Here is a 27,829-nt window from a genome sequence, read left to right as displayed (position 1 = left end):
AATCTCTTAAAGCCTCAGTTTCTTCCTCTGATTCACAAGATGAGTATCGACAAAGCCCTCTTTATTGTAAAGACCAAGGATTTTTTTTTTGCCTCTAAGGCAGTTTATGAAAGCTCCTTCAAGTCATGCATGCATTCAATAACTATCTGCCATACACCCATAAGCAAGACATTGCGGGGCATACAAACTTTCATAAGATACTACCTCTACTTTTCTAAGATAGAAAGGGTTTTTACTAAGTGTCTCTCTATCCCTGAGTGACTTGAAAACGTTTTTTTACATTGTGTCACTTCTAGATGATGTTGAAAATAGACCAATGATGGTGACAGCTGACGTATATTGAGCCATTAAGTGCTAGGCACTGTTTGACTTGCTTTATTTGTATTGTATTAAGGCATTTAATCCTCTCAACAACCCTACGAGATGGATTACTAAATATTATTCCCCTTTCATAGATGAGGCAACTGAGGCAGAGATTAAGAACCTTGCGAAGGCACACAATGGATGAACTGGGTTTAGTTAAGCTTTCCAGCTACACTGAGCTTCTGAGGAAGAGGACCAGGGCTTACGCGTGTTTTTATCCTACACAGAATCTAATGTCAGTTTTTACGCAGAGCTCCAAAAAGGTTGCCAAAATGCCTTTTTAGGGGGTAGAGAAGTGTGGAGAAATCAGAATCTTTAATCATACAGTAATTCCAAGTCACGATTCGGTCCGAAAAGGGGATACTCCTCGTGGTTTTGCAAGAGCAGTGGCGTACAAATCCGTGCCCGGACCATTTTCCAGCCGCCCCAACGCCGAGCCGATTCTAGACACGTGGGTCCGCCCGGGGGCCCCTCAATCTACCTGCAGGTCCGGGGACGGGGGAAGCGCGCCCCAGCCTGAGGTGCTACGGAACTAAGGGGTTCTGAGTCCTCTTACAGCACACGGGCACCAGCTCCCTCCCGCTGGCCCTGCGGTCTCCCGCACGCGCGTCCCTTCCCCGAGCCCAGAACCGCCTGCTGGTTTGTCCAGACGCGCCCGACAGTTCTTTCTCCCCAACCCCTGGGACTCACGCCCCTCAGCTGGGCGGGCAACGCGTGGTGGCCTCTTACTTAGAATCCACAGAGAACACCGCTCTCCTGAAGTTCAACTCGCTGCCGCCACAGCGAACCACGCGGAGACTCTCCTCCTCCACCATCTTCGCGCAAGCGCAAGGACTCGCTGTCGCCGACCCCGCCCCGAGCTTCCCCGACGGAAGCCGGTTGATAGGGCATTTGCCCCTGCCCACAGACCCCAACCTCGCAGGGCTCCTCTAGGCCTCAGTCTCCATGGTAGTTCTCAATGGTAAGACCCAGCGCCTGTGCGGCCATCTTTGGTTTGGGCAACGTCAAATTAGGACATGTGAAAAAAGGAAACATAGAATGCATTTATATTAGCTCCCTCTAAACTTTTATTCAGAAAAGATAAATTTCTCTCCGGACTTGTTAATCTGACTCTAAAGTTTCTTACGCCGGAAGGGAAAGGTGGCCCGAAGTGTGTCAGATGACCGCCAGTCCTTTCCCATACCCCGCCAGGCTTCGCCTCTCTCTTAACTTTGATTCGGGAGCTGCGAGATGACGCCAGCGTTTTGCGCCAACAGCATTCCTGGTCGCGCAATTGAGTTCTTGGTTGGAAAGGTAGCGTTCTCTTTTTTGCACAGCTGTTAGCTCCTCTCGTTAGCCGTCACTTTGTTCTGTTCCTCTGAGCAGAGCATACGTTCCTACAGAATCTTCACAGCTCCAAGAGGCTTGCTTTTTCCTTTGGACACCTGGCTCTTACTCCGGGATTCTGGTTCCTGTTTCTCTCCCTGGTTGATTGGACCTTCTTGGCCGATCTGACATTGCACTCTTACCCTGGCCAAGTTCCAGGGCCGCTGCTCCCTGGTTTGCTACTGTTTTGTGCGTGTTGCCGTGGTTTTAGCTTCCGCAGTTAGTCGACCGAGGCCCTGAACTCTGAGAAAGTTTATGCCTCCATCTCCATTCCTTTTTATAAACTTATGTGTATCATTTTCGTGGCCCCTATATATTAGTGGGTGCTTATCTTCCTCCCTCCCTTCCTCCCTTCCTTCCTCCCTTCCACCAATCCCCTCTGTGCTGGCTCTGTAACACTCCTAAGGGTAAAGAGCCAGTGACAGCTTAACTTTAACAAGAACAGGAGATCTGCCTTGATTGTGTAGCAAATTACCACATCCCTTCAGTGTTTCTGGAGGCAAATAATTATTGAGAGCCTTCTATATGTGAGACAATGCAAGACAGACGTGACCGCTGCCCTGTTACCTTCTATGGGAGAGAGACAAAAATGTTTAACAAACGAGATGATCACAGATTGTGGGCCGAAGAAAATAAAACAGTAATATAAGAGAGAATAGTTTTCTCTGAGGAGGTTTAGGCTTAACCTGATGAATATATATTTGTTAAGGTCGTGTAGGTTAAAAGATGATATTTTAACAATTCAATGTTAGCGCAAATTTGATATAAAATAATTCAATGCAGAAATAGAATGGTCTCGGTAGATCCTATACCCTATGAGTATCTCTCCACCATTAAAAGTTTGGTGTATATGCTTCCTGATATTTTTCTAGGCATACATACACCTTAACATTATTCTGCAGCGCAATGCAAGGCACCACGTATTCTTTTTTCCCCTCTCTATATGCTTTCACTGCAGTGTATACAGATTTTTATCTCCTTTTTGATAACTGTATAGTATTTCATAGAGTAAATGTGCCATAATTGATTAAGTCATACTCTTAAAGGTGGACATTTAGTCATTTCCATTTTTTAAAAAGTGGCACATAGTGCTACAGGACACATAAATTTGTGACAGTACTGCTGTAGGAGAGATTCGTAGAATAGGTATTGTGGGGTTAAAGGATATTTGCATTTTTTATTTTGAGGGTATGTTTTGTGGAATAGAGATATGTGTTACTGGGAAAACCAAGAGGAATAACTAATGGCAGCCCAAAAAAAGGGAACTATTTAAAGTTTTGGGAAAATCCATAAGAAGAGGGAGTATTATAAGAGTATGATTTCTTAAGAAGAAATCAGGAGGGAAAAGGACTGATGAAATGGTGTAAGGCAAATGAAGTTGTCTATAAATACTGCATCAATGAACAACAATTGAAAGGTAGCAAGGGTGGGGAGTTCACTGTTTAAATTTAAGAGTGTAATGTGGAGTCACTTTTTCAAGAATTGTTAAGTATAGTGAATTCTGCTTCTTAAGTCTAATATTTATTTTCATATACTGGCATTCATATATCATACAACAGTCTTTGTTGATTGGCCTGCAAACACTAAAATAAAAGCAAAATTTTCTAAAGTGTTTGGAGGACTGGAAAGAAGTAATAGAATACTGAGGGTGATAGAGGTGGCTAGATACTCTCTGTATGTGGTATCAGATATTTCCCTAGGCATTTCATAGAAGAGAGCAAGGGAAGTTTGGTTCACTTGTTGAGTTGAGCATCTTTGACAGGTCTTCGGTTCTCTTCAGCTCTCCTCTTTTCTTTCTGCGTCCTCCCCAGAATCATCTTTAAAAGTCCCTTCATGAAAGTACTGACTTTTCCTAGCACACACTTTAAAACTTTTCCAGCCTCTACCTTTATCCGGTTCCAAGGCTGCTTCCATATTTTTAGGTATTTGTTAGTTACAGCAGCACCCCTTTCTTGGGACCAATATCTGTGTTAGTCACGGTTCTCCAGAAAAACATAACCAATAGAATTTATTTATTTGTTTGTTTATTAAAAGGAATTGGTGCACTCAATTTTGGAGGCTGAAAAGTCCTACAATGTGCAGTCTGCAAGTTGGACACCCTGGAAACCCGGTGGTGTAATTCAGTCTGAGTCTGAAGGCCTGAGAACCAGGGGAGCTGATGGTGTAAATCCGGTCTAAGTACAGGAGAAGAATGACGTACCAGCTGAGCAGTCAGGTAGAGAAGCAACGAATTCTCTATTCCTCTTCCTTTTGTTCTACTTAAGGTATTAATGGGCCCTGAATGATGCCCACCCACACTGGGGAGAGCAATTTGCTTTATTGAGTCCTTATTGAGTCCACAGATTCCAATGCTAATCTCATCCGAAAATACCTTTACAGATAAACCTAGAAATAATGGTTAGCCAAATATCTGGGCACCCTGTGACCCAGTTAAGTTAACACATAAAATTAACTATCACACTGGGCAACCACTAATCTGTTCTCTGTCCCTATAGTTTGCCTTTTCCAGAAAGTTGTATAAATGGTATTATATAGTATGTAACCTTTTGAATCTAGCTTCTTTCACTTAGCATAATGTATTTGAAATTCATGTTGTATAGATCAGTGGTTTTCTCATTTTTATTGCTCGGTGGTATTCTATTATACGGATATTCTGCACTTTGTTTATTTGTTGAAGGATGTTTAGTTTTTTTCCCCAGTTTTGGAACTTATGAATAATACTGTTTAAACATTAATTTGTAGGTTTTTGTGTGAACGTAAGTTTTCATTTCTCTAGGATAAATACCAATAAGTGGGATTGCCGGGTCAAATAATATGTTTAAATTTTTAAGAGACTGCCAGACTGTTTTTCCAGTTTTGTACCATTTTGCATTCTAATCAGTAAATGTTGAAAGTTTTAGTTGCTTCACATCCTTGTCAGCACTTGGTGTTGTCAGTATTTTTAATTTTAGCCACTGTAATAAGTTTATAGTGGGATTTCATTGTTTTAATTTTTATTTCACTAATGACTAATGGTGTTGGGCATCTTTTCATGTGTTCATTTCCTATCAGTATATCTTCTTTGGTGCAATGTCTTCAAATATTTTATCCATTGTTTTATTGGTTGGTTGTTTTCTTATTGTCGAGTTGGAAATTTCTTTATATATTTTGGACACAATTCCTTTGTCAGATATGTGAATTATGAATATTTTCTCCTAGATTGTGACTTGTCTTTTCATTCTTCTAATAGTGTCTTTCACAGAACTGAAGTTTTAAATTTTGATGAAGTACAGTTATCACTGTTTTTCTTTTATGGATCGTGCTTTTGTTATTGTATCTAAAAACACTTTATGTATTCCAAGTTTATGAAAATATTCTCCTATGTTTTATATGAAGAGTTTTATACAGTTGACTCTTGAACAACACAGGTTTGAACTGTGGGTCCACTTATATGCAGATGTTTTTCTATAAATATGTTGGAGAATTTTTTTGGAGGTTTGTGACAATTTGAAAAAACTCACAGATGCGCTGCATTGCCTAAAAATATCGAAAAAATTAAGAGAAAGTTAGGTATGTCAGGAATGCATAAAATGTATGTAGATATACATTTAACAAAAATATATGTTAATTGATTATTTTGTTATTGGTAAGGCTTCTGGTCAATGGTAAGCTAGGAAGGGAGAAGGAGGGTGTTCGTGAAGACTGGAAACATGGATAGTATTATTTTATTTTGTACAGATTGAGGGTGTAATATAATTGGGAAGTAACACTGCAAAAGAGAACTTATGGGTTTTTTTGGTGGTAATTTTTTTCTCAGATTATTAAAATGATATCTCAAAAATTAAAAATTGTTATTGAACTCTCAGATTTCAATCTGAGAGGCTAGGCAATAAGGAATAGCTTCATAAAGCAAAAAAAAAGTTCCACAATTTAATGACAACTGTGCAAAATAAGCCATTAAGTAGACTCGCAAGTCCTACCAACATAAAAATCAACTCATACAAAACACTATACTTTTAAGTACCTGGCCTTAATAAATATTTTATGCTAGTTATATCCCCAAGGATATTCTAGCTATTCATACCAACCTTTTACTAAATTCTCCTTAATATATATAAAGATGTAGTTAACTTTAGCTACACATAGGAACCACCTGGTGTGCTTTAGAAAATAATGAAACCTGGTCCGGTCCTATCTTCAGAAATTCTGATGTTAATTGGTCTGCAGTGTAACCTGGGCATCAGTTTTTTGTTTTTTTTTTTTTAATTGTGGTGAAAAACACATAACAAATTTTTTTATTAGTGACATTTAGTACATTCACAATGTTGTGCAACCACCACTCTATCTAGTTCCAGGACATTTTCATCACCCCAAAGGAAATCGTTTACCATTAAGTATTTACTTCTCCCCCCATCCCCACAATTATTAGTGTATAGATATAAAACTGATCTTTGTGTGTTGATCTTGTATCCTGCAACTTTGCTGAATTCATTTACTAGCTCTAATAGTTTTCTGTTTTGTATTCTTTAGGATTTTTTATATGTCAGATCATGTCATCTGTGAATAGATACTACTTCTTCTTTTCCAATTTGGATGCCTTTTATTTCTTTCTTTTCTTTTTTTTTGCCTAATTGATCTGGGTAGAACTTCCAGTACAATGGTGAATAGCAGTGGTAAAAGCAGGCATCCTCGTTTTATTCCTGATCTTGGGAGGAGAGTGTTCAGTCTTTCACTGTTAAGTATGATGTTAGCTGTGAATTTTTCATATGTCCCCTTTATCATGTTGAGGAAATTCCCTTCTCTTCCTAGTTTTCTGAGTGTTTTAATCGTGAAAGGATGTTGTATTTTGTCAAGTGACTTTTCTGTGTCAGTTGAGATGGTTGTATGGGATTTTTCATGTTGGCTGGACTGCAGTCATCTGAAGGCTTGACTTGACTGGACATCCAAAATGGCGCACTTATGGTTGGAAGTCGATGCTGACTGTTTGCTGCAAGCTTACCTGGGGTTATCAACCAGGGCACCTAAACCTGGCGTCTTTGACATAGCAGTCTCAGGGTAGTTGGAATTTTTACGTGGTGGCTGACATTCCTCAGAGAGTGTCTTGTGGTCTAGTGTCAAAAGTCATACAGGGTCCCTTCTGGTCTATCACAGTAGTCACAATTCTGGTCTAGCTTATATGGAACTTGGAAATCATTACTCTCACACTCACAACAAGAAAAAAGAAAGAAAAAAACAACTGAAAATTAACAATTCTTCTTAGATCCATCAAGTAATTGAGGTCACAAGGAAAAGCACTGCCCCTGCTCCCCAAACTGGAGACAGGCAGATGGAATCACAGCATATCAGAGCAGATGCCCAAGAGCAGAAACTGCCATTGCTGGAGCAGTACTTGGGAAAGAAAACTTAAGCTATAATTGACAAATTATTGGAGGCTCAGTGTGGACAACTTTGATAGTTAAAAATTCCAAGGGGGCCTAGCTGCATGAGTATCCCCACACTTTCATATGTTTTATCTCTAGGAACCCTGCCAGGTTCTCACAGTGTAGATGGGAAGGTATTTACCAAGGATGAACCTACATTGCCACATCATAATCACGCAAGGTCCTAGCTTACCTAAGGGTTCACTCTTAGTGTTGTACATTCTATGGGCTTGAACAAACATATAATGACATATATCCAGCATTTATAATATCATACAGAATATTTTCACTGCCCTAAAAATCCTCTGTGCTCTGTCTATTCATCTTTCCTCCTCAACTCCCACTCCTGGAAACCACTGATTTTCTTATTGTCTCCATCCCTAGTTTTGTCTTTTCTAGGATATTATATAGTTGGAATCATACAATATGTAGCCTTTTCAGATTGGCTTCTTTCACTTAGTGATATTCGTATAAGTTTCCTTCATGTCTTTTCATAGCATGATAGCTCATTTCTTTTTAGTGCTGAATAATAATATTCCATTACCTGGATATACAACAGTTTATTTATTCATTCCCTTGATGAGGATGTGACATCTTGTTTGCATCGAAGTTTTGGCAGTTATGAATAAAGCTGCTATTACGTTCATGTATAGGTTTCTGTGTAGATGTTAAGTTTTCAACTGCTTTGGGTAAATACCAGGGAGTGCTGTTACTGGATTGTATGGTAAGAGTATGTTTAGTTTTGTAAGAAACCTCCAAATTGTTTCCAAAGGGGCTGTACTAATTTGCAACCCTACCAGCAATGTATGAGAATTCCTGTTGCTCCACGTCCTTGCCAGAATTTTTTGTTGTCAGTGTTCTGTATTTTGGCCGTTCTGATAGGTGTGTAATTTTATCTTTTTAATAACACATTTTGCTTCCTAATTCAACAAACATTGAATAGTTAATATAATACAATGTCCTGGTTCCTGGGGATATAAAGATGAGTTAAGACATGGTACATGGTACATAAGAGAGGATCTTATATTGAGGAATATGGACACAAAAGTGATCATTATGTTATGGTGTAATCAAGTGCAAATGTTAGGTATATACGTGGTGATGTGGGTTTACAGAAGGCCCCCTAACGTGGCCTGCATTTTTGAAGGAGGTGATGATTCACCTAATTCTCAAAGGATGAATAGAAGTAAGCCATGTAAAGAGATTCTGAAAAGGACATTCAAGGCAGAATGGACAGCATAAACAAAGACCCCAAGTTTTCCCCATGATTTCTCACATGTGAAGATTCAGGAACCATTATTTGAATCTCCCCGCCTGGAGATCTTTTACTCTTCATGGTGCTCTGTAATTGCGTTTTAAAGAACAGATCAGTGTAGCATCCAATAATATATGACCCACAATAAATTTTCTATTTTTTTTTTTTTATTTTTACATCAACAATTTGAATCAAACTGACCCACTGCTGGAGTTTTAATTTTTACCTGGACATCTAAGTGTCACCTAGCAATTGTCCTAGTGCCTCATTCCTTTACCTGACTCTGCTCCTCCCGAATACACACTACATTACACTCTGCTTTGAAAGGGGCCTATGAGCCTAAATTTCTTCTCCTTTCTTCTTTGTTAAAATTCTTTTCCTTCCCTGCAATGCACACCCATCCTCTCAGAACAGATCTCAGTAAAATATTAGGAAGAAGGTTTCACATCTCCTTGGGCCCAGTCATCCTCCTTTTTAATATTTATTTATTAATTTTTTCCCTCTGGGGTGATTTACTGGTTGACTTTGATTTCAGGGCTCTGTAACCTCAAATTACCTACTCAGAGTGAGGGATTAAAGGATCTGAGCTGTTAGATTATTCTCAATTTGGGAAATAAATTATTTTTGTATAAACTCATAGACATTCACGTGGCAGAGGGATTATATCTACAGTGGGAAATAAAAGCATGATATTTTGAATCAATGATTCCCTATGATAGGCTAAAATCTAGGCTTCTGGATCTGGCAATGAAGGACTGACACAAATTGTCCTAACTTTTTCTAATCTAGCTTATTTTTCTCGCCTCTGTGAACCTCACTGTGGGGTGGTCCTCCTAGCATTCCATGATGATTCTAGATCTTTACCTTTATTTAATGTTGCTTCTACCTGAAATGCCCTCTTATTTTCATTCTGAATATCTAAATCCTTTCCAAGAGGTTCAAACCTTCTCAATTCTCTTCCATGAACATTCTCATTTATCTTCCTAGTTTCCAGTCAGAGCACTTAAACTTTTCTTTACCACTTATTGCGATTTAATTGTATAATAGCTTGAGTTGTCTCCTGTTAATACTTGATTTGTCAAGTGTTTTTGTGTTTACAGATGTATGCTCTTTGAGGGCAAGATGGTATATTGGTCTTCTAGGTATCATAATGCAATGTTTCCTGCATTGTGGGTTCCTAATTACCATTTACTGGTTGATGATTTATTAGTATGTAAATTATCTGGGAACAGACCCTATATTCCTAAAGTATTTAATAGTATTTGCATGCCAGAGATCTGAGCTGATGATGATGACTTCAGAACTAGGTATGAAAACTATTATTTAAAAAAAACTACGACTGCAAAAATACAGATATACCACGTGGTGGCACCAAAGGTGCATCATTATTTTTGCAGGTTTTGTGTTATATTGTAGTTCAGTCTACCAGAAACTATAATTATCGTATTAGCACACTGAAAAATATTTTTTAATATCTAACTAATAATTAAACTTAGTAGAGTGTTATAGAATGAGCATTTCTTAGTATAGAAACATTCAAAAAGATCTTTGCATCTTTACTTGTCTTTTTTTACAAAAGATGTCTTTAAGTTCTAGAACTCCTATATGTTGTTTTGGAATCAGATTCCTCTTCCATCACTGTCTTATCCCTCTATACTCTAAAAATTTCATGAGCATTAGAAGCTGTTCTTTGACATTTGGGTTTTGAGATGGAGGTCATTGGTGGCTCACAGGTTATTATGTTGTGTAGAATGTGGACCTAATCAAATTCCAGCTGTTAATGGTATGTGTAGTTCTTTTGCAGACAGCCTTCTTAGGCATGTTTAATTTCCATGTGTAAAGTCATACTTAAAGTATGTAAACTGAAACAGATGTTAGTACTCTGAGAATGCATTTGGTGCATGAAGGAACAGTTCCCTAGCCTCTTATTCCACCCCCACTTTATTTTGAAAGCCCTTTGAATAGAAAAGGGCCTCTGGATAGCCATCTAGTATCTTTGACCCCATTAGTGAGTAGCAGTTTATTACTGGGAAACAGTTGCCCAAATAAATGTTGGATTTTGCTTTAAAATCCTTCCTTGATAACCATATGATTTTCTTTCCTTCCCTATAAGCTTTGTTTATTCTTTAATCAGGAAGCTATTCACTCTAATGATACAAGTTTTCTTAAAACCAAACTAAATCTCACTGATATTATCATTTAATAATAACTGAACTTTTATTTTCCTAAAGATTAGCAGTAATAAAGGCAGATTTTTGTGCAACGCCTATGTACCTTCTCAGGTATCAGATATTTAAATACTATATTTGAAAGTATTCTAATATCTGATTTATGTTGATGATAGTTTATAGAGTTCTAACCACACAGTTAGAATTTGTGCTTCTAATAGTTTTCCCAAAAAAGGTAGAGTTATTATTAGTTATTAACTACTTTCTTTTGTCTTTATATCTTCTTCTTCCCCTCCCCTCTTTTTCTCTTTTCAAAGATATTTGTTAAGGGCCTACCTCAGGTTCTGTGCTATGTTCAGAAAGGATTAAGAAAGATCCTCATCTTAAGGAACATTCAATGTAACTTAGGAAAGAAGCACAAATTAAAAATTTCTGACAGCGCAGGAGAGCCAACCCATAATCTAGGGGAACTAAAGAAAACTTTATAGAAGAGAAGTTATTGGAGGTAAGTGTTGAATGATAGAGGGGAATTTCTCTAGGCATTGAAGGGAACAACAGGTTTTTGAGGCAGCAGAATGGAATGAGCACTAGTGTGATGGGTTTGTGGAACATAAGGACTCTAGTTTAGTTTTCTTACAGATACATGGAAGGAGTAACTAGGTAGCGAGAAAGAATTGAAAGAAAGGGAAATTCCCTGGCAGTCCAGTGGTTAAGACTCCGTGCTTCCACCGCTGGGGGCCTGGGTTCAATCCCTGATCGGGGAACTAAGACCCCACAGGCTGCATGGCGTGGTCAAACAAAAAAACAAAAAAGAAAATGCCCAGCAAAAGTGCCCGCACTACCTTGTGCTCCGCCCCACCCCCCGCAAAGAAAAGAATTCAAAGAAAAGTTGAGACCAGATTTAGTTATGCCTAAAGGTTTGGAAATATAAATGCAAAATCTTTTTTTAATTAAAAATTAGAGATTATAGTTTTAAAGTTTTGATATATGTTTTGATTTATGAAAAAGCTTTGATTCATGTTATTTCAAGGTGATAATACATGACCTTTTTTCCTTCATAGTAAAAACTTAATAGGTATCATAACAGCTGATGTTCTTAAGTTAGTGAGTTACCTTCTACATGTATCAGTAAAATACATCAGTGACTAAAAATTTATGCAGTTCCATGTATATTCACATATTTTTGTCTTGTTAAATAAACATAAAAGTGTCCTTGAATTTGTCATTATATTTAATCATTCAAGGCCATAGGTATTTAGCTTCTAGATTAAGAAGCAAAGCTTTAGTGAAAAATGTGTATTATGCATTTGTATAATTATAATACATATGTATAAATATAATGCTGTGTTGGTAATTAATTGATAATTTGGCCTTTATTACTGGTCAACTTAGATGGCTAAATGATAGCTCTAGTATATATTAAATGTAACAGAAATAACTTAATTATCTGTAGTATTTTCCTCACAAAACCAAATTCAAAATGTATGTGGAGAAACTTGCATTCAAAAAATATATTCTATGTTATTTTGTCTAGCTAGCTTTTAGAATCATTGGTGGAAGTGTTTCAGGAGCTCTGTTTTTTCGATACATAATGCTATTTTTCTATCTTATAAAAATAAATTTTCCTACTTCTGGTTTTAGTATTTGTTTTATTCTCATATATACACCTTTTGGTCTTGCCATTATAGTCTTAGTTACATGGAAAGAAATGATGTTATTTGTTGGAATATATGTTATTTGTTGGGATGTATGTGGATATTGGCAGTTTGCCCTGAAAGTATTTTATATATATTATTTTTCTATTGGATCAGAATAAAACATACTTCTAATTTAAGAGAGAAGCATTCATATTGCTCTCTTACATTTAATGACGGATATTGAACCCACTCTTTTTCTTAGCCTGAATTATAATTCTAAAATAAATAGATTCTAAGTGCTCTATTTTCCATTTTAAAGTTTCCATCAAACTGTGGTTAGGGACTGAATAGAAAACTATTATGACATTCTTTAGGTTTTCTAGTCTGTTTGAGAGGTCATAAATAATAGTAAAGCTTCAGTAATTTCACTTATGGAAGTCACTTGAAAAAATAAGTGTCTAATAATTTAGTCATAAATAAATTGTCTTATAAAGGGGTGTTATAAAGATTGTATTTTTATTTTAACATTAAAACAATTCTATTTTTAGGGTGAAGTGAATAGTTTTTAAAGGAATTAAGTGGTAGTTTTAATCTGAATTTTTCCATTTACTTAAGGTTTCCCACTCTGCCTCCAAATTAGAAGTAGAATCTAACTCTCGTTTACAGATCTTCTCAAACTATTAAGGATAAGCTAAAGATAATTTCCTTGTTTCATTAACCCCTTACACAATATTATAAGATGAATAGTGCTAATTAAGCAATCAGACTTGCATTTCTGATTGACTAGGGCATATGTCTTGGCATTGAGTGGATATATAAAAAATCAATAAAATGTAGGGGTATTTCTATAATTCTGTGAGCAGAATCTATCCTGTGTCATTTTGTGAGTGTAGTTTTCTGATGAAAAAGGAAATACTGGTGACTTTCAGAAAGAAGTTTCACTAAACGAGAATAAATGCCATGAAGTGAAAATTTTATAAGCACAACTTCAAATAAGAGAATGGATTCATGCTGATTTTCAAGTGAAGGACTGTAGTCATAAAATTAAACTTGTAAATACTTAGACCATGGACACCCTGTTATTTCACTTTCCTTTGACTGTTTCCAAGCTGGGCTTCTACAGCCAAAGTCAAGAGGACCAGTTGAATAAACAATCCAGTTCATTACATCAAAACATCTGATAGATTTACAAATATTCCTGGATAACTCAGGATAATGCGGTTAAATTATTGTGTCTGGATTTACATGGAGTGCCTTTCATCATTATATTCCACTGTGGGTCTACATGAGGTCAAGGGAATAGTAGAGGTGGTGATTGTGTCTTATATGGCTTCTATCCAGTGTTTAGAAAGATGATTTAAAGTAAGGCTAACAGTAAAAAGATAAATTAGTATATCTGAATCATAGTATTCTAATTTTTATTATATTCTATTATCTTTATTGATATAAAAATTCCTATTTATTTTTGAGATATAATTGACATATAACATTGTGTACGTTTAAGATGTACAGTGTGATTGGATACATTTGTATTATATTCCAATTTAAAGAATGACTATTAAAAGTCACCATGGTCACTGAATTTTATACTCTAGGTTGCTTTCCTTTTTATGATTTATATCCTATCTTCAGACCAGTATTAAGAATTAATAGCCACAGAATTTTTTTAAAAAACAGCTTCTTTGAGGTGTAATTGACAAAGTGTATCTATTTAAGGTATACAACTTGATGTTTTGATAGTCACACATGTTTTTTAAGAGTCAGATTTGAATGATGTCAAATCTATTTACATAGTAATGCTATGTACTTTCTTTTGACATCACACCATCTGAGAGGCAAAAAGCAAAACTGTGTACATGTCCAGGCACTATAGCTTATACAATGGGCAGCATGTGAATGTCTGTGAGATTGAATTAATTTTCCTTTAGCTTCAGCTTCAGCTATAGCCTCTTATTTCAGATAAGTATTATTATTACCTTTACTCAGATTTGTATTCACTTACCTTTGCCCTTCACTCAGAAAGAATATTGGCATTCTCACTTGAAATGAGTCCCTTGTGCTAAATAATTGGCTAAATAATATAGCACATTTTTTTACCATCCCAGACATTAGAGTGGATTTCATCTTGATCTGTAAATTGAGCACATGAATCTGGGTCAAGGGTGGCCAGGTAAGCAGAACCAGTCAACCCAATCTTGGTTTGAACAGCCTTAAGTAACGCACTCTACTTTCACCATCCAAAATACTGTGTCCATCCTCAGTGAAAGATCTTTAAGCTGCCATAACAAGATTGGGAGTTTAAGTTGCTATTATTGGAAAGGCAACTATAATATTTTTCTTTTCCCAGAAAATGAAAAACAGAGAAACTCTCATTTCCTCACTATATGTCTTAAAGCAAAAGAAAATGGAGCCTGCCTTTGTTCAGTACAATAGTATTAGTAAAGAAGTGTTGTCTTGCTGTAGTATTCCTGCAAGTTAATTTATTTGTTGCTTTAGAAAGAAACTCTGTTTCCATTAAAATTATGTCTCTGGGTAGGTGATTCATAAGCAGAGGACCTGGAAATGGAATCAGTCTCTTGAGCCTGTTTACATTCTTAATCATGCACAGCTGCTGAGTTGATGGAGGATTTTGGACTTTTCAAAGGTAGAAAAAATCTTATATTTTTCAGTTAAAATGTTAGATAATGGTTCACATTTAACCAATATCAAGTAACCTAATAGCTTAGAATACTAAGTTTTGGAGAAGGTGGATATCCCTTTCCATGTGTGGTGAACCTCTTTTTAGGTATTTTAAACTTGGCTTTTAGCACATTTCAAAAACCTTTCCTTTGATACAAAACAGCTGTAGCTATGTTTTGAGTGATATAAACATTCCCCTCCACCTCATCCTTATTCTTACACTTTCCAGGCTCAAGGCAAAGGATTTAAAAACTTTGCAGTTTCTTCTTATCATGCATTTCCTAAAATTATTTGCGTTTTTAACTAAATAAAACTTTATAAGAACCTTTTACAGAGATGGAGTTTGAATGCTTACTTGAAGCAAATAACCTAAAAATGATTGAAAAACTGTACCATTTTCTTGAAAATTTAGTGTAATCTTAAAACATCTTCCTATGGTATAGCCATTAACAAGCTTTCAAATGTGTTTTTTGCCGGGGAAGAACTTGGCCAGCACAGACAAGACAAATTAATACATGTTCAATAGATATTTGGGTTGAAACAGGCAAACGAATTATAATTCTTTTCTCTTTGAGTTTACAGGAAGTGATCCAGTTTCTTCAACCCCTATAAATTATAGCTCCATCTTTCTCACTTTTGTGATGATTTGTCTGTGGGCTCTTTGAATAATGTTAAGATCTTGCATTATCATTCGTGAATTTCCCACACTTTAGAAGCTGTATTCACAAATTAATAGCTTTTTCTTGGCATCTTGTATTGGAATAACATCATGTACAAGTGGCTTTTAATATATAAGTAATCCAGTCTAAACCAATTTTCAAGCAGTTTTCCTAGTTACATGGCTAGAGGTCAGAGCTGGGTCAATCATGTTTCATTACAGAACTTTTTTTGTACTGAAATTTTCTTCTAAGACCTCAAGGAGTGCATTTTCTTGTGGAGCTTAAGCAGGGGGACGAACTTGATTTTAGACTAAGGAGAAGTGCAAGGATAAGATTATAATTTGTGGCAGGAAATATGCACTAAAACTAATTTTTTAGATTTTAGCAATATATGCTTTTTTTTTTTTAATATATGCTTTTTTGATGGTCTTGGATATTTCTGAACATAGTCAGCTATTAGTAGTGTCTGAGATGGAATTATCCCAGTGATGGGGTCTACCACCTCTTCATTTTATTTGTGAAATACATAGTTACCGAAAAATACAGTACTTTAGAAGAAATATGTCTTAAAAAGCATTAAATCCATGTTTTTAGAAGCATATCTTAAAAATTAAAATGAGATTGAAATTAAAATTGGCAATTTCCAACACATTTTGATAATGGGTTTTATTTATTACTTTGAACTTATTTCTTTAGTCATTCATTTATTAAAAGATATAATGTTAGCACTTGGAAATATGAAAATTGATTACTGTTTGTGAATAACTTTGGTCTTAGCTGAAATAAGTTATCTGCATATTTTCCTTTAATCATTGTATGATGTGGTTGCAAATACTCTAGAAAGAACTAAGCTACTCATATTCATTGCTTTGAAAATAAATTAAGAATTTCAAATGATGCAACAGATTAATTCATTAGTCCAAAAAATAGTTCCTAAAGGACCATAAATGTTGACTAAGTTTTTACAGTGGTTTTAAAAGTTATCAGAGAAACCTTGGGACAACAGAGATTTTTGACTGAAATGCACTATAATTCTATATTAGATTCATGCTTATGGGTACCCGGATGGTTTTACATGCATTTTCCACTGTGAGCATGAAATAAATTGTGTGCAAGAGTTTGTCTTTTTTAATTTAGCACAGTATTATGTTATATGCCTCTGCTTTATATTTTAACAAAGTTCTTTTGGGTCTCTATTTCCTGCATGCCTCCCCAGTGGCCAATAAATGGAATGTTCTATACAATGCAGTAATCTTAAACTCTGTGACTCTAAGCTTTGTTAAAGGGTAATTTAATTGCAAATGGTTATCCTATGTCATTGTTTTTGTGTGTGTGTGCTTCTTTTTATTTATTTTCACTCAATTAATTTGAATATTTTCCAGTTAGTAATAAATATATTGATAAAAATGGCTAATATTTATAGAGAACCTCCTATATGCCAGCAAAGTACTTTTACTGGATTATCTGATTTATTTCTCACAGCTAACCTATAAAGTTAATAACCTATACAGTTATTATCATTGTGTAGACAAGAAAACTGAGACACACAGATATTAAATAATTCATCCAAAATGATATACTTAGCAAATGGCAAAACCAGTATTTGTATCCAGTCTGTCTCTAGAGCCCTTGCTTAGTCTCTTAATAGGAAAAAATTAGAAGGATGTACATATGTGATAATGAAATTAGTGTGAACCACCTGTCTTCTTATGTACAAAACATAAACAAGAAAAGCAAGTGTATTTGGCTTAAAATATTTTGTAAAAAACAGAACACTCAAGTTCCACATTTTTTAAAAGAATTTCTTTTGAATAAAAAAGGCAGTATGTGCATATAAGTGAAAAACCAGACATTTAACAAAAGAAAAATATGAAGAATACCTATAGGCAATCTGACACTATTGACATAAATACTGTATCTCTTTAGATACCTTATATGTATACATTATGTATATTATTGATTTTTTACAAATATAGAACCTTGCCATGTATGTTTTATAATTTGCAGTATTTTCTCCAACAATTCATTACGTCAAAACACCTCAGACTCATATGTATGCTTGGAAAACTTAGGATAATGTGGTTAATTGATTGTGTTAAGTGGCTACATGCCACTGTGGTTCTGTTCTACATGAGATCAAGGGAATAGTACAGATGGTGATTGTATTTTATATGGCAGATAATTAGATGGATTTTTACTTCTAATATACCTCTATTGACTAATTAGGCTGTTTCAACTTTATTATAGCAAAAAGTGTGATTAATTACTAAAATGATATATATCTGAAAACATCTGAAAAATGTTCAAAATATTATAATATATCTAAAGTGTTATAAAAAGTTGTAACAAACGCATATACTATTTGGGGATATTTATTTTAGTCCAAAGAGTTCTTTTACCCCAATTATTGTGTCTACTAGCTTGCTTTCAATCTTGCTTTTGAAACTGTATGCTAATTATAGAGCTTGTATCCATTAGACGTAGCTGTGGAGAAGGAGAAAAAAATGGATTATATTTTCCATGAAGCCAATGATTCTCAACCTTGACTGCATACTGGTTTTACCTGGAGAGCTTTGAAAATGCTAATGACAGAGACTCTGATTTAATTATTCTGGGCTGTAGCCTGGACAACATGTTTTTAAAAGCTTTGCAGGTACTGACAATATTAAATATTGGTGAGATTGAGGAGCAACTGGAAATCTCATACAATGCAGGTGGGCAGGTATAATGGTACAACTGCTTTGGAAAACAGTTTATTTCTTATAAAGTTAAACATATACCTGCCACATGACCCAGCAATTCCACTTGTAGGTGTTTATTTAGAGAAATGAAAATGTATGATTACACTAAGATTTGTACAGCCAAGGCTGAGGACCACTGATATAAGTGGATTAGAGTAAGAGCAAATTGTGTTGTGCAAAGTTTGGGCCTGGACACATGTGGAGAATTAGAAAACAGTGTCCTAATACCATCTGGAATTAAATTTATCAAGTTTCACCTTTATCTTCATCTCCAAGTGTACTGATGTGGAGATTGAGATCCATGGGAGCCAAGTGTCTATGTTCAAACAATCATGATGATAGAACTAGGGCTAAAACGGTGAGAAAAGATAAGACTTGTCTCTTGGATTGCCTTGGCTACTACCCTGGTGGCACTCTCTCTATTCTCCCTTTTGGTGGCTTTGCAAAAACTTGGCTTGTCAGGAGGAGCATGCCTCTTCAATGTAAGAAGAACAAGGTCTCTTACTGGCACCTGCTATTTTGCTAACAACTAATACCTTATCTGAGCTCCAGAGGCTCCCCTCTTCTTCAAACATTTCTTCAACCATGAAGCCCCCATTGTTACATAGTCCACTTGAAGTTTATCTTGACCCTATGCCACTTGACAATGAATACAAGGGCAGGGTTCCTTTCTGGGGTATGTTACACGATGAATCTAGCTGTGCCCACCCCAGGTACTCTACTCGGTGGGATTATATGCACTTTGGGTATCTTGTGCAATCTGCTGTTTTCTCCACTTGTAAGTTTTGTTTTTTATAAACCTCACTTTATACTTATACGATATGTTTCTAGGGCTATTTTTCTGTTTCCCTTGAACAATAGTTGTTGTCCATGAAGGGAAACACATTACTATGATTTCTTTGCTAAAGGTGGGTTAGTTCAACTGGAAATATCTACCTTTCGGGTTGTTAAGTCACTAGCAGAGTTAGTAATTGGTAACTCTGGCCTCTGCCAGCCACCACTAAAAGACCAGTAACTCAGAATTCCCACAATAATGGATTTGCTAAGAAAGAAAAAGCTAGAGGAGATAATTTGGGGAGCTATCAACATTTCTGAATGTCCTAGATACTGGAGCATTTTTGCTGGATCATGGTTTTATTCTTCCCTTCTTTTTCTTTCATGTTGCATTCTTGACATTGCTTTCTGAGCTATCTGAGCCTAGTATGGGTGCACCAATATTCTGGCTAGAAATGTTTTTTAAGATTTAAAACTTAAGTGACATAGTGTAGAAGGAAGAGAGTAGCCACAAGGTAAAGGATTAAAAAATGAAATTAAAAAGAGAATTTCCATTAATGACTAGGTTATTTAAAACCAGTTTTTCTGTTAAGAATGATTATAAAATTTGGATAAAAAATGAAGAAGAAAAGAGCATCTATATGAAGTCATCAGATGGCTACTAATTATTTTTAAGCCAAGAGCTGAAAGAAGCGGGAAACTAGCAAAAATGAGCCCAGCATTTGGGCATACTTTCTCCCTCAAGGAAATTGTAGATTTCAAAAGTGAAAGCAGTGATTGGAAGATTGAGAAGCTGAAGAGAGCTGCTTTGTATTATAGAGATTGAAGAATAAAAATTGGAATTGAGGATTTGTCAAGGAGGTAGGTGCCTGGTAAATAGCCTATCTTCTCAGTTGGAACCATCAAGGGCTGCATCCTAGAGTAAGGGTAAACCAGAAACAGACTAGTCATGAAGACCAGGAACTGAAGGCCAGTTTCAAATTATCTTGATCTCTAATTAGATTAAAGCAATCTTTTCTTTAGCCCCAAATTCTCTGGAAGAAGGTAACACCACCCAGATTCTCAGATTATCTTTACAATGTTTTAAAATCTGCAGTGTTCATCACCCAATAAAAATCTAATTCATTCATACAGAGAGAAAAGAATTGACCCAAACTAAGGATGATAGAATATATTCTCAGGAGGTCCAGATGCTGCTGTTATCCAACATAGACTTTAAAATAACTGTGATTAATAGTCAAGGAGGAAGAATTTTGGCAGAGAACTTAAAAAATCAAATGGAAATTCTAGATGTCAAAATAAATATCTGAAATTTAGAACTCAATGGATAGCTTAACAGCATATTTGGTACAACTAAAGAGAGAATTAGTAATTTGGTATATAGAGAATAAGAAAATGTTAATTTAAGACAGCAGCACAGAAACAAATAAATAGAAAAAGTAGAAAAAGAATATAAGAGATATGTAAGACAAAGTGCAAAGGTCTGATATACGTGTAGTTGGAATTCCAGAAGAAGAAAGAAAATGGAACAAAAGGAATATTTGAGGAGATAATGACTGAGAAATTTCTGAAACTGATCGAAGAAGTCAAGCCATGTATTCAAGAAGTGCTATGGATTCTGAGCAGAATAAATATGAAGGAAAAAAACATATCTAGGCAAATTATAGTAAAACTGCTGAAAACCATAGCAAAAAGAGAGAAAATTATAAAATCAGACCAAGAGAGTTATTATTGCCAATTGAGCCACAATGTCTTACAGTTGACTTTTTAACAGAAACAATGGAAAGCAGAAGGTACTGGAATGATGATAACTCAGTGCAAAACAAATATTATATGTAATTAATATGTATCAGCCACAAAATTCTATAAAATACATCCTTCAAAAAGGAGGATGATATAAAGATTTTAGGGTAAACAAAGACTGAAAGAATTTATACCCAGAAGATCTGTACTAAAAGAAATAGCAATGAAGTACTTCATGCAGAAAGAAAATAATTCTACCTGGAAGCATGAAAATGCAGAAAGAAATGAAAATTTATGGAAAGAATAAAGATATGGATATATCTAAATGATATTTATTGTATTAACCAATACTAATAATATGCTACTGGTTTAAGAACATATAACAAAAACAGCATAAAATATGAGAGAGGAGAAAGAGAATTCAGTTATTCTAAAGTCTTTAAATTGTCTAAGAAATGGTAAAAATACTGTATGACTTAAAAGAATTAAGGATACATATTGTAATTATAGAGAAACTTTTAATAGAATAAAGAATGTATAACTAAATAGCTAATATAGAAGAAAATGAAAAAAAACTACATAACTCAAAATAATGCAAGAAAGGAAACATACTAATGTGGAAATTAACCCAAATAGACCAATTATTACATTAAATTTAAACAGATAAAATATACCAATAAAAGACAAAGGTTGTCCAACTGGATAAAAAAACAAATCTCAACCATATTCTCTTCCAGTACTCACAGGTTAAGTGTAAGCATACAGAAATGTTGAATGAAAAAGAACTGAAGAAGATATATCATGCAATCAGCAACCAAAAGAAAGTTGGTGTAACTAAACTAACATAAGACAAATTAGACTACAAAGCAAGAAGCATTGTAAGTGATAAGGAGAGATAAGTTATAATGACATAAGTGTCAATATTTTAGGAAGATATAATAATTTAAAACTATGTGTATCATGAAAAAGCTTCAAACTATATAAAGCAAACATTGATTGTAATAAATGTAAACATGGACAAAAACAATTAAAGTGAGAGACTGTACTATAACTTCCCTGAGTAATGATAGATTGAGCATAGAAGAATATATAATATTTGAGTAATAACAGGCATCATCCAATATGTAAATATGTTTACACACATGTAAAACTGAACCCAGAAACTGCAGAATACTTATAAAAAATATTTGCCATGTGCTTGGCCATAAAGCAAGTCTCAACACATTTCATCAGATTGAACATCAAAATATATTCATTGAGCACAGCTGAATTATGCTAGAAATCAATGACTAAATATCAACTAGAAAATTTCCAAGCATTTGGAAATTAAGAAATGCCATTATGAATAACCCATGGGTTTAAAGAAAAATTGCCATGGAGATTAGAAAACATTTCAAACTGAATGCTAATGAAAATATGACATATTAAAATTTGTGGAATGCAGCTAAAGCCCTGCTTTGAGGTGAACTCATAGTCTTGAGAAAGTATAGAAGAAAGGCTAAACATAAATGATTCACCTCAAACTCATTAAACAGCAAATTAAACTCAAAGAAAGAATAAAACACATAAAAAGAGTAAGAGCAGAAATTAATAAAATAGGAAAATATGCAATAGAGAAAATAAAAAAGGCAAAATTGGATTCTTATAAAAGACTAGTAAAATTGATAAATCTTTGGTGTGATTAATTAAGGAAAAGAGAAAGAAGGCACAAATGTCCAAAACTGGAATGAAAAAGAGGACATCACCACAGATGCTACAGACATTAAAACAATGATAAGAGAATATTATAAGCAAATTTATGCTAACACATTTGAAAATTTAGAGTAAATTTCTTAAAAACTCAACCTAACAAAACTGACATGAATGAAAGAGAAAATATGAATCCTCCCAGATATTAAAGAAATAGAATCAGTAATTGAAAGCCTTCCCACCTGGGATTATGTTTTACCTTCAAATCTCCAGTACCAAGTAGATTGCCTTGTTCATAGTAGTGCTCATGTAATACTAGTTGAATGACTATATCTAGTCTCTAGTATTGAAATATTCTTACTGTATTGCTTATATTTGTTTATACATCTGTCTGTCCTATTCAACCATGATCTACTTGAATGGAGCGTGATATCTTAGCTATCTTTGTATCCCCAGCATCCAGGACTAGTACTTATAACTGGTCAATAGAAGTTTGTTGAATAATTGCATTAAAAAGGAAGAGAACTACTAATGTTTACTGAGTGCCTTCTACACACCAGGATCTGTGCTAGGAACATGTACATAATTATCTTATTCTTTTGAGACAGTAATTTTTAAAATTGTTTTTTCACAGTGTTTATTATTTTTTCTCTTTTTTGTTAAAATTTTTAAAAATTGAAGTATTTTTGATGTACAATATTATATGTTATAGGTGTACAATATAGTGATTTACAATTTTGAAACGTTATACTCCATTTATAGTTATTATAAAATATTGGCTATATTCCCTGTGTTGTACAATATATCTTTGTAGCTTATTTTATACATAATATCTTGTACCTCTTAATCCTCTTCCCCCTTTTTCTCTCCCCACTGATAACCATTAGCTTGTTTTCTTTATCTGTGTCTATTTCTTTTTTGTTATATTCACTAGTTTGTTGTTAATTTTTATATTCCACATATATGTGATTTCATACAGTATTTGTCTTTCTCTGTCTTATTTCACTTAGCATAATGCCCTCCAAGTCTATCCATGTTGCTGCAAATTGCAAAATTTCATTCTTTTTTATGGCTGAGTAGTATTCCATTGTATATAAATACCACATCTTCTTTATCCATTTATCTGTTGATGGACATCTAAGTTGCTTCCATATCTTGGCAATTGTTAATAATGTTGCTATGAACATTGAGGGGTATGTATCTTTTCGAATTGGTGTTTTTGTTGTTTTTGGATGTATACATAGGAGTGGAATTGCTGGGTCATATGGTAGTTCTAATTTTAGTTTTTTGAGAAACCACCATACTGTTTTCCACAGCTGTTGCACCAGTTTACATTCCCACCAACAGTGTACGAGGGTTCCATTTTCTCCACATGCTCACCAATGTTTGTTATTTGTGCTCTCTTTGATGACGGCCATTCTGACAGGTGTGAGGTTATATCTTATTGTGGGTTTGATTTACATTTCCCTGATAATTAGCGAGCATTGTTGAGTGTCTTTTCATGTGCCTGTTAGCCATTTGCATTTCCTCTTTGGAAAAATGTCTATTCAGTTCCTCTGCCCATTTTGAAATTGGGTTCTTTGTTTTTTTGACGTTGAATGTATGAGCTGTTTATATATGTTTGATGTTAATCTCTTATTGGTCATGTCATTTGCAAATATTTTCTCCCATTCAGTAGGTTGTCTTTTTATTTTGTCTATGGTTTCCTTTGCTGTGCAAAAGCTTTTAAGTTTAATTAGGTCCCATTTGTTGTTGTTGTTATTTTTTCTCTTATTTCCTTTGCTTTAGGAGACAGATCCAAAAAATATTGCTATGATTTATGTCAAAGATAATGAGAGAGAAATTTTTGGTCCTATGAGAGGACTACATTAGCTAATTAATTTGCTCGTGCTCATAAGTGGCAGAGCCAGGTTTTGAATCTGAACTGTCTTCAAAGCCCATTTCTTTCCACTATATTAGTGGTTTCCAAATTTACTGCATGTACCCTAGGGGGGTCAACCAAAGAAAGAAAATTTTAGAAAGGAGCAAACTGAGAATGAGAGAGGTTAAATAATTTGAGACCACACACTTCAGCTTTTTCATCTAGTACATGTACCATTAAGAAAATATTTAGAAATTTCTTAAACTTTATAAAGTTTAGTAAAGCTGATACCAGTAAGAAATTCGGACCAAATGGTAATAAAGTTTTCTATATCAGGATAAAATATCAAAAAGAGATATTTGAGTATATTTCTTACTCAAATATCCTGATTCCCATCTAGTAGATGCTTTACATATATTCTTTGTTAATAGTACATTCTAAATACAACAGAATAGCAACAAAAATATGTAGCTACCACTTTTCATGCCAAGTTGTGAAATTAGCCAATAACCTCTTAAGAATGGCTTTCTATAGTACCTTGGCTCCAAATTTTACTTAGAAATGTGAACTATCAGCTATATTTTCCTAAAACTGTTAATTAAAACAAATAATTTAGTAGCGATAAGAAATTTCAAGTTGCACCTGGCATCTCTAAGATAAAAACCAAAAGGAGAGCTTTTGGAGCTTATTGATACTTTTTTGTGTGTGTGTGATGAATTACAAGTATATGCCTAGAAGTGGTTTTTAAAAATAGAAGAGACTAAAGTTTGGTCTACAAATTGTGACGTGAAATTGGAAACTATTAATTGATGAAAATTCTTTCATTGCTTTCCAGCTTATATCTACATTATGCTTTTCTTTATAAATTCATTTCATTCTAATTCATAATGTAAAAATTATCCTCATTCAAAGGACCACGAAAAGTGTGAAAATATCTTAAACGATGTTAAAAAGTGTTCAAGAAGTATGATACAGAACTTGTCAACATCGTAGGCACTTTTGGATGGTTTCTCATCTTTTATTTAAAGTATTTTTGTAGTATGTGGAAATAATTTTATTGACTTTGAAAATTTTTTTAGATGATCATGCTTATAGTGTCTCAGAAATTTCTCTGGTATCTTTTTAATATAAAGAGCTTTGTGGAAGCTTTGATAACAAGCATTGTACTCTAAGCAAATAAATTCTGGAGCTGCTATAAACCATCTCATGAAAAGACAAACCTAAAATGAGCGACTAAAATAAAGTGGGTAAATCAAGACTAGTTACTGTTCAGTCTAGTTTAGAGTAGGTTTAGTGTCATGAGCAAAATGTGACTGTCTGGGACAGGAACCATTTTTAATTAGGTAGAATTAGCTTTCTGTGAGCTTCATCTCATTCTATTGCACATCTTTTTTCCTACCATCTTGACTCTCAGTCTTTGTGCCTTTATAAGCTTGCAGAGGAGGAGAATGTTTTATGAGTCTCTGACTTTGTGTAATTAGTTTGCTGAGTTAACCCATCTTAGTTTGGTTTGTTATAACAGAATACCTTAGACTGGGTGGCTTCAACAGCAAACATGTATTTCTCACAGTTCTGGAGGCTGAAGTTTGAGATCAGTGTACCAGCATGGTTGGGTTCTTTGTAAAGGCCCTCTTCCTGGTTTGCAGATGGCCATCTTCTCACTATATCTTCACATGGCAGAGACCAAAGAGAGGAACCAAGTTCTCTTGTGTCTGTCTTTATAAGGGCACTAATCCCATCTTGTGGGTTTCACACTCATGACCTAATTATCTCCCAATGGCTCTATCTCTAAATAGCAACACGTTGGGGATTAGGATTTTCAACACATACGTTTTGGGGGGACATGATCATTTCATCCATTGCATAACCTTTCCAAGTGTATTTGTATTTTAAAAGGGAACATTTGTATGAAGAACCTTAAAGGAATTTTCTTTTTTTTTTCAGAAGCTTCCTGATATTCCTTAATCTTGTCATGTAGATATCTCTCATAGTGCATCACCTTCTGCAACTAGGTTAAGGTCAACATTGTCCAGGAACAACTTAACTTTTCTGCGAGAGGGATAAACCTTTGAAACCAAATACAATAACGACTAGTAAGCAATTATAGGGATTGGTTGCTACCGAAACTTGTTATTGAGAGGTGTGCCCAAGGGGAGGCCTAATATAGTTTCTGATTAATATAGTTCAGCAGAGGGAAATTGCCTACTAAGGATGGGGAAGCATAAAAAATGTGGCTGAGAAGGAGTGAAAATTAAGTGGACAGAATGTCTTTTAATGTACTAACAGCAGGCAGACAGCTGGGAGTTAGTGTGTGGTGAAGGCCCTGTTTGCCGTGAATAGCCAGACAATATTTCTTGCCACTGTAACTGAGATATATTGAGGGAATTTTTGCATTAAGTAAAGGCACTGGCAAGTTCATTTCTTCTGGCATTCTAAGAGTAGCATACTAAAGAGAAGGCCTGTAAATAGAGGGGTAACAACTAGTTATTGAAAGATGCACTTATCAGTTTATGACTAATGTTTTTTGTAGATTTGGAGTTTGTTTGCATCACTGTTGTCCACGGGAATCCAACTTTAAATCTCCCTGTTATAAACAGCAGTCCTCACACCATGAACCCATCCTGTCAACCATCAGACATTATACAGATACTGCTTTGACAATGATTCACATTCTCTTTCTGGGTAGAAATGAGTTTTGTAAAATTTAAGTAGAGATGTTAGACTGTAGAAAGACAGGTCTCTGTAGTTCTAGCCAGTATTCAAGCTGATAAAAATATTTAAAAAATGAATTAATGGGAATGTGTAAAAACCTTTAAAATATGAAAATTTCCAATTACTATAAAATGGGGCATGGTCTAATCCTATTTAGTTATTAGTTTTCTTTCATTTTACAGTTAATGTTTTTTTTCCCCATCTTTATTGGAGTATAAAGGCATTACAATGTTGTGTTAGTTTCTACTGTACAACAAAGTGAATCAGCTATTTGTATACATATATCCCCATATCCCCTCCCTCTTGAGCCTCCCTCCCACCCTCCCTATCCCATCCCTCTAGGTCGTCACAAAGCACCGAGCTGATCTCCCTGTGCTATGCAGCAGCTTCCCACTAGCCATCCATTTTACATTTAGTAGTGTATATATGTCAATGCTACTCTTTCACTTCATCCCAGCTTCCCCTTCTCCGTTCCCTCAAATCTGTTCTCTACATCTGCGTCTTTATTCTTGCCCTGCCACTAGGTTCATCAGTACCACTTTTTAAAATTCCATATATATGCGTTAGCATACGGTATTTGTTTTTCTCTTTCTGACTTACTTCACTCTACATGACAGATTCTAGGTCCATCCACCTCACTACAAATAACTCAATTTCGTTTCTTTTTATGGCTGAGTAATATTCCATTGTATATATGTGCCACATCTTCTTTATCCTTTCATCTATTCATGGATATTTAGGTTGCTTCCATGTCTTGGCTATTGTAAACAGTGCTGCAGTGAAC

The 27,829-nt window shown here is 35.0% G+C and overlaps 2 protein-coding genes across 2 annotated transcripts in view; one reads left to right on the top strand and one right to left on the bottom strand.

The window, feature by feature from the left end:
* Positions 1 to 1,179, bottom strand: part of WDR75 (WD repeat domain 75) — a 48,435-nt gene extending 47,256 nt beyond the window's left edge. The window contains exon 1 of the mRNA XM_061203155.1: positions 1,093 to 1,179. Within this exon, the coding sequence (XP_061059138.1) occupies positions 1,093 to 1,178 (86 nt within the window). The 5' untranslated portion in view covers position 1,179. The remainder of the gene's footprint in view (positions 1 to 1,092) is intronic.
* A 2,585-nt stretch (positions 1,180 to 3,764) lies between these two features.
* Positions 3,765 to 27,829, top strand: part of COL5A2 (collagen type V alpha 2 chain) — a 361,901-nt gene continuing 337,836 nt past the window's right edge. Inside the window, exon 1 of the mRNA XM_061185762.1 lies at positions 3,765 to 3,943. The gene's annotated coding sequence lies outside the window, so the exon portion shown is untranslated. The remainder of the gene's footprint in view (positions 3,944 to 27,829) is intronic.

The sequence above is a fragment of the Eubalaena glacialis genome, chromosome 1 (genome assembly GCF_028564815.1).
Source record: "Eubalaena glacialis isolate mEubGla1 chromosome 1, mEubGla1.1.hap2.+ XY, whole genome shotgun sequence".
Classification (NCBI taxonomy): domain Eukaryota; kingdom Metazoa; phylum Chordata; class Mammalia; order Artiodactyla; family Balaenidae; genus Eubalaena; species Eubalaena glacialis.
This window is presented reverse-complemented; position numbering and strand designations above follow the sequence as displayed.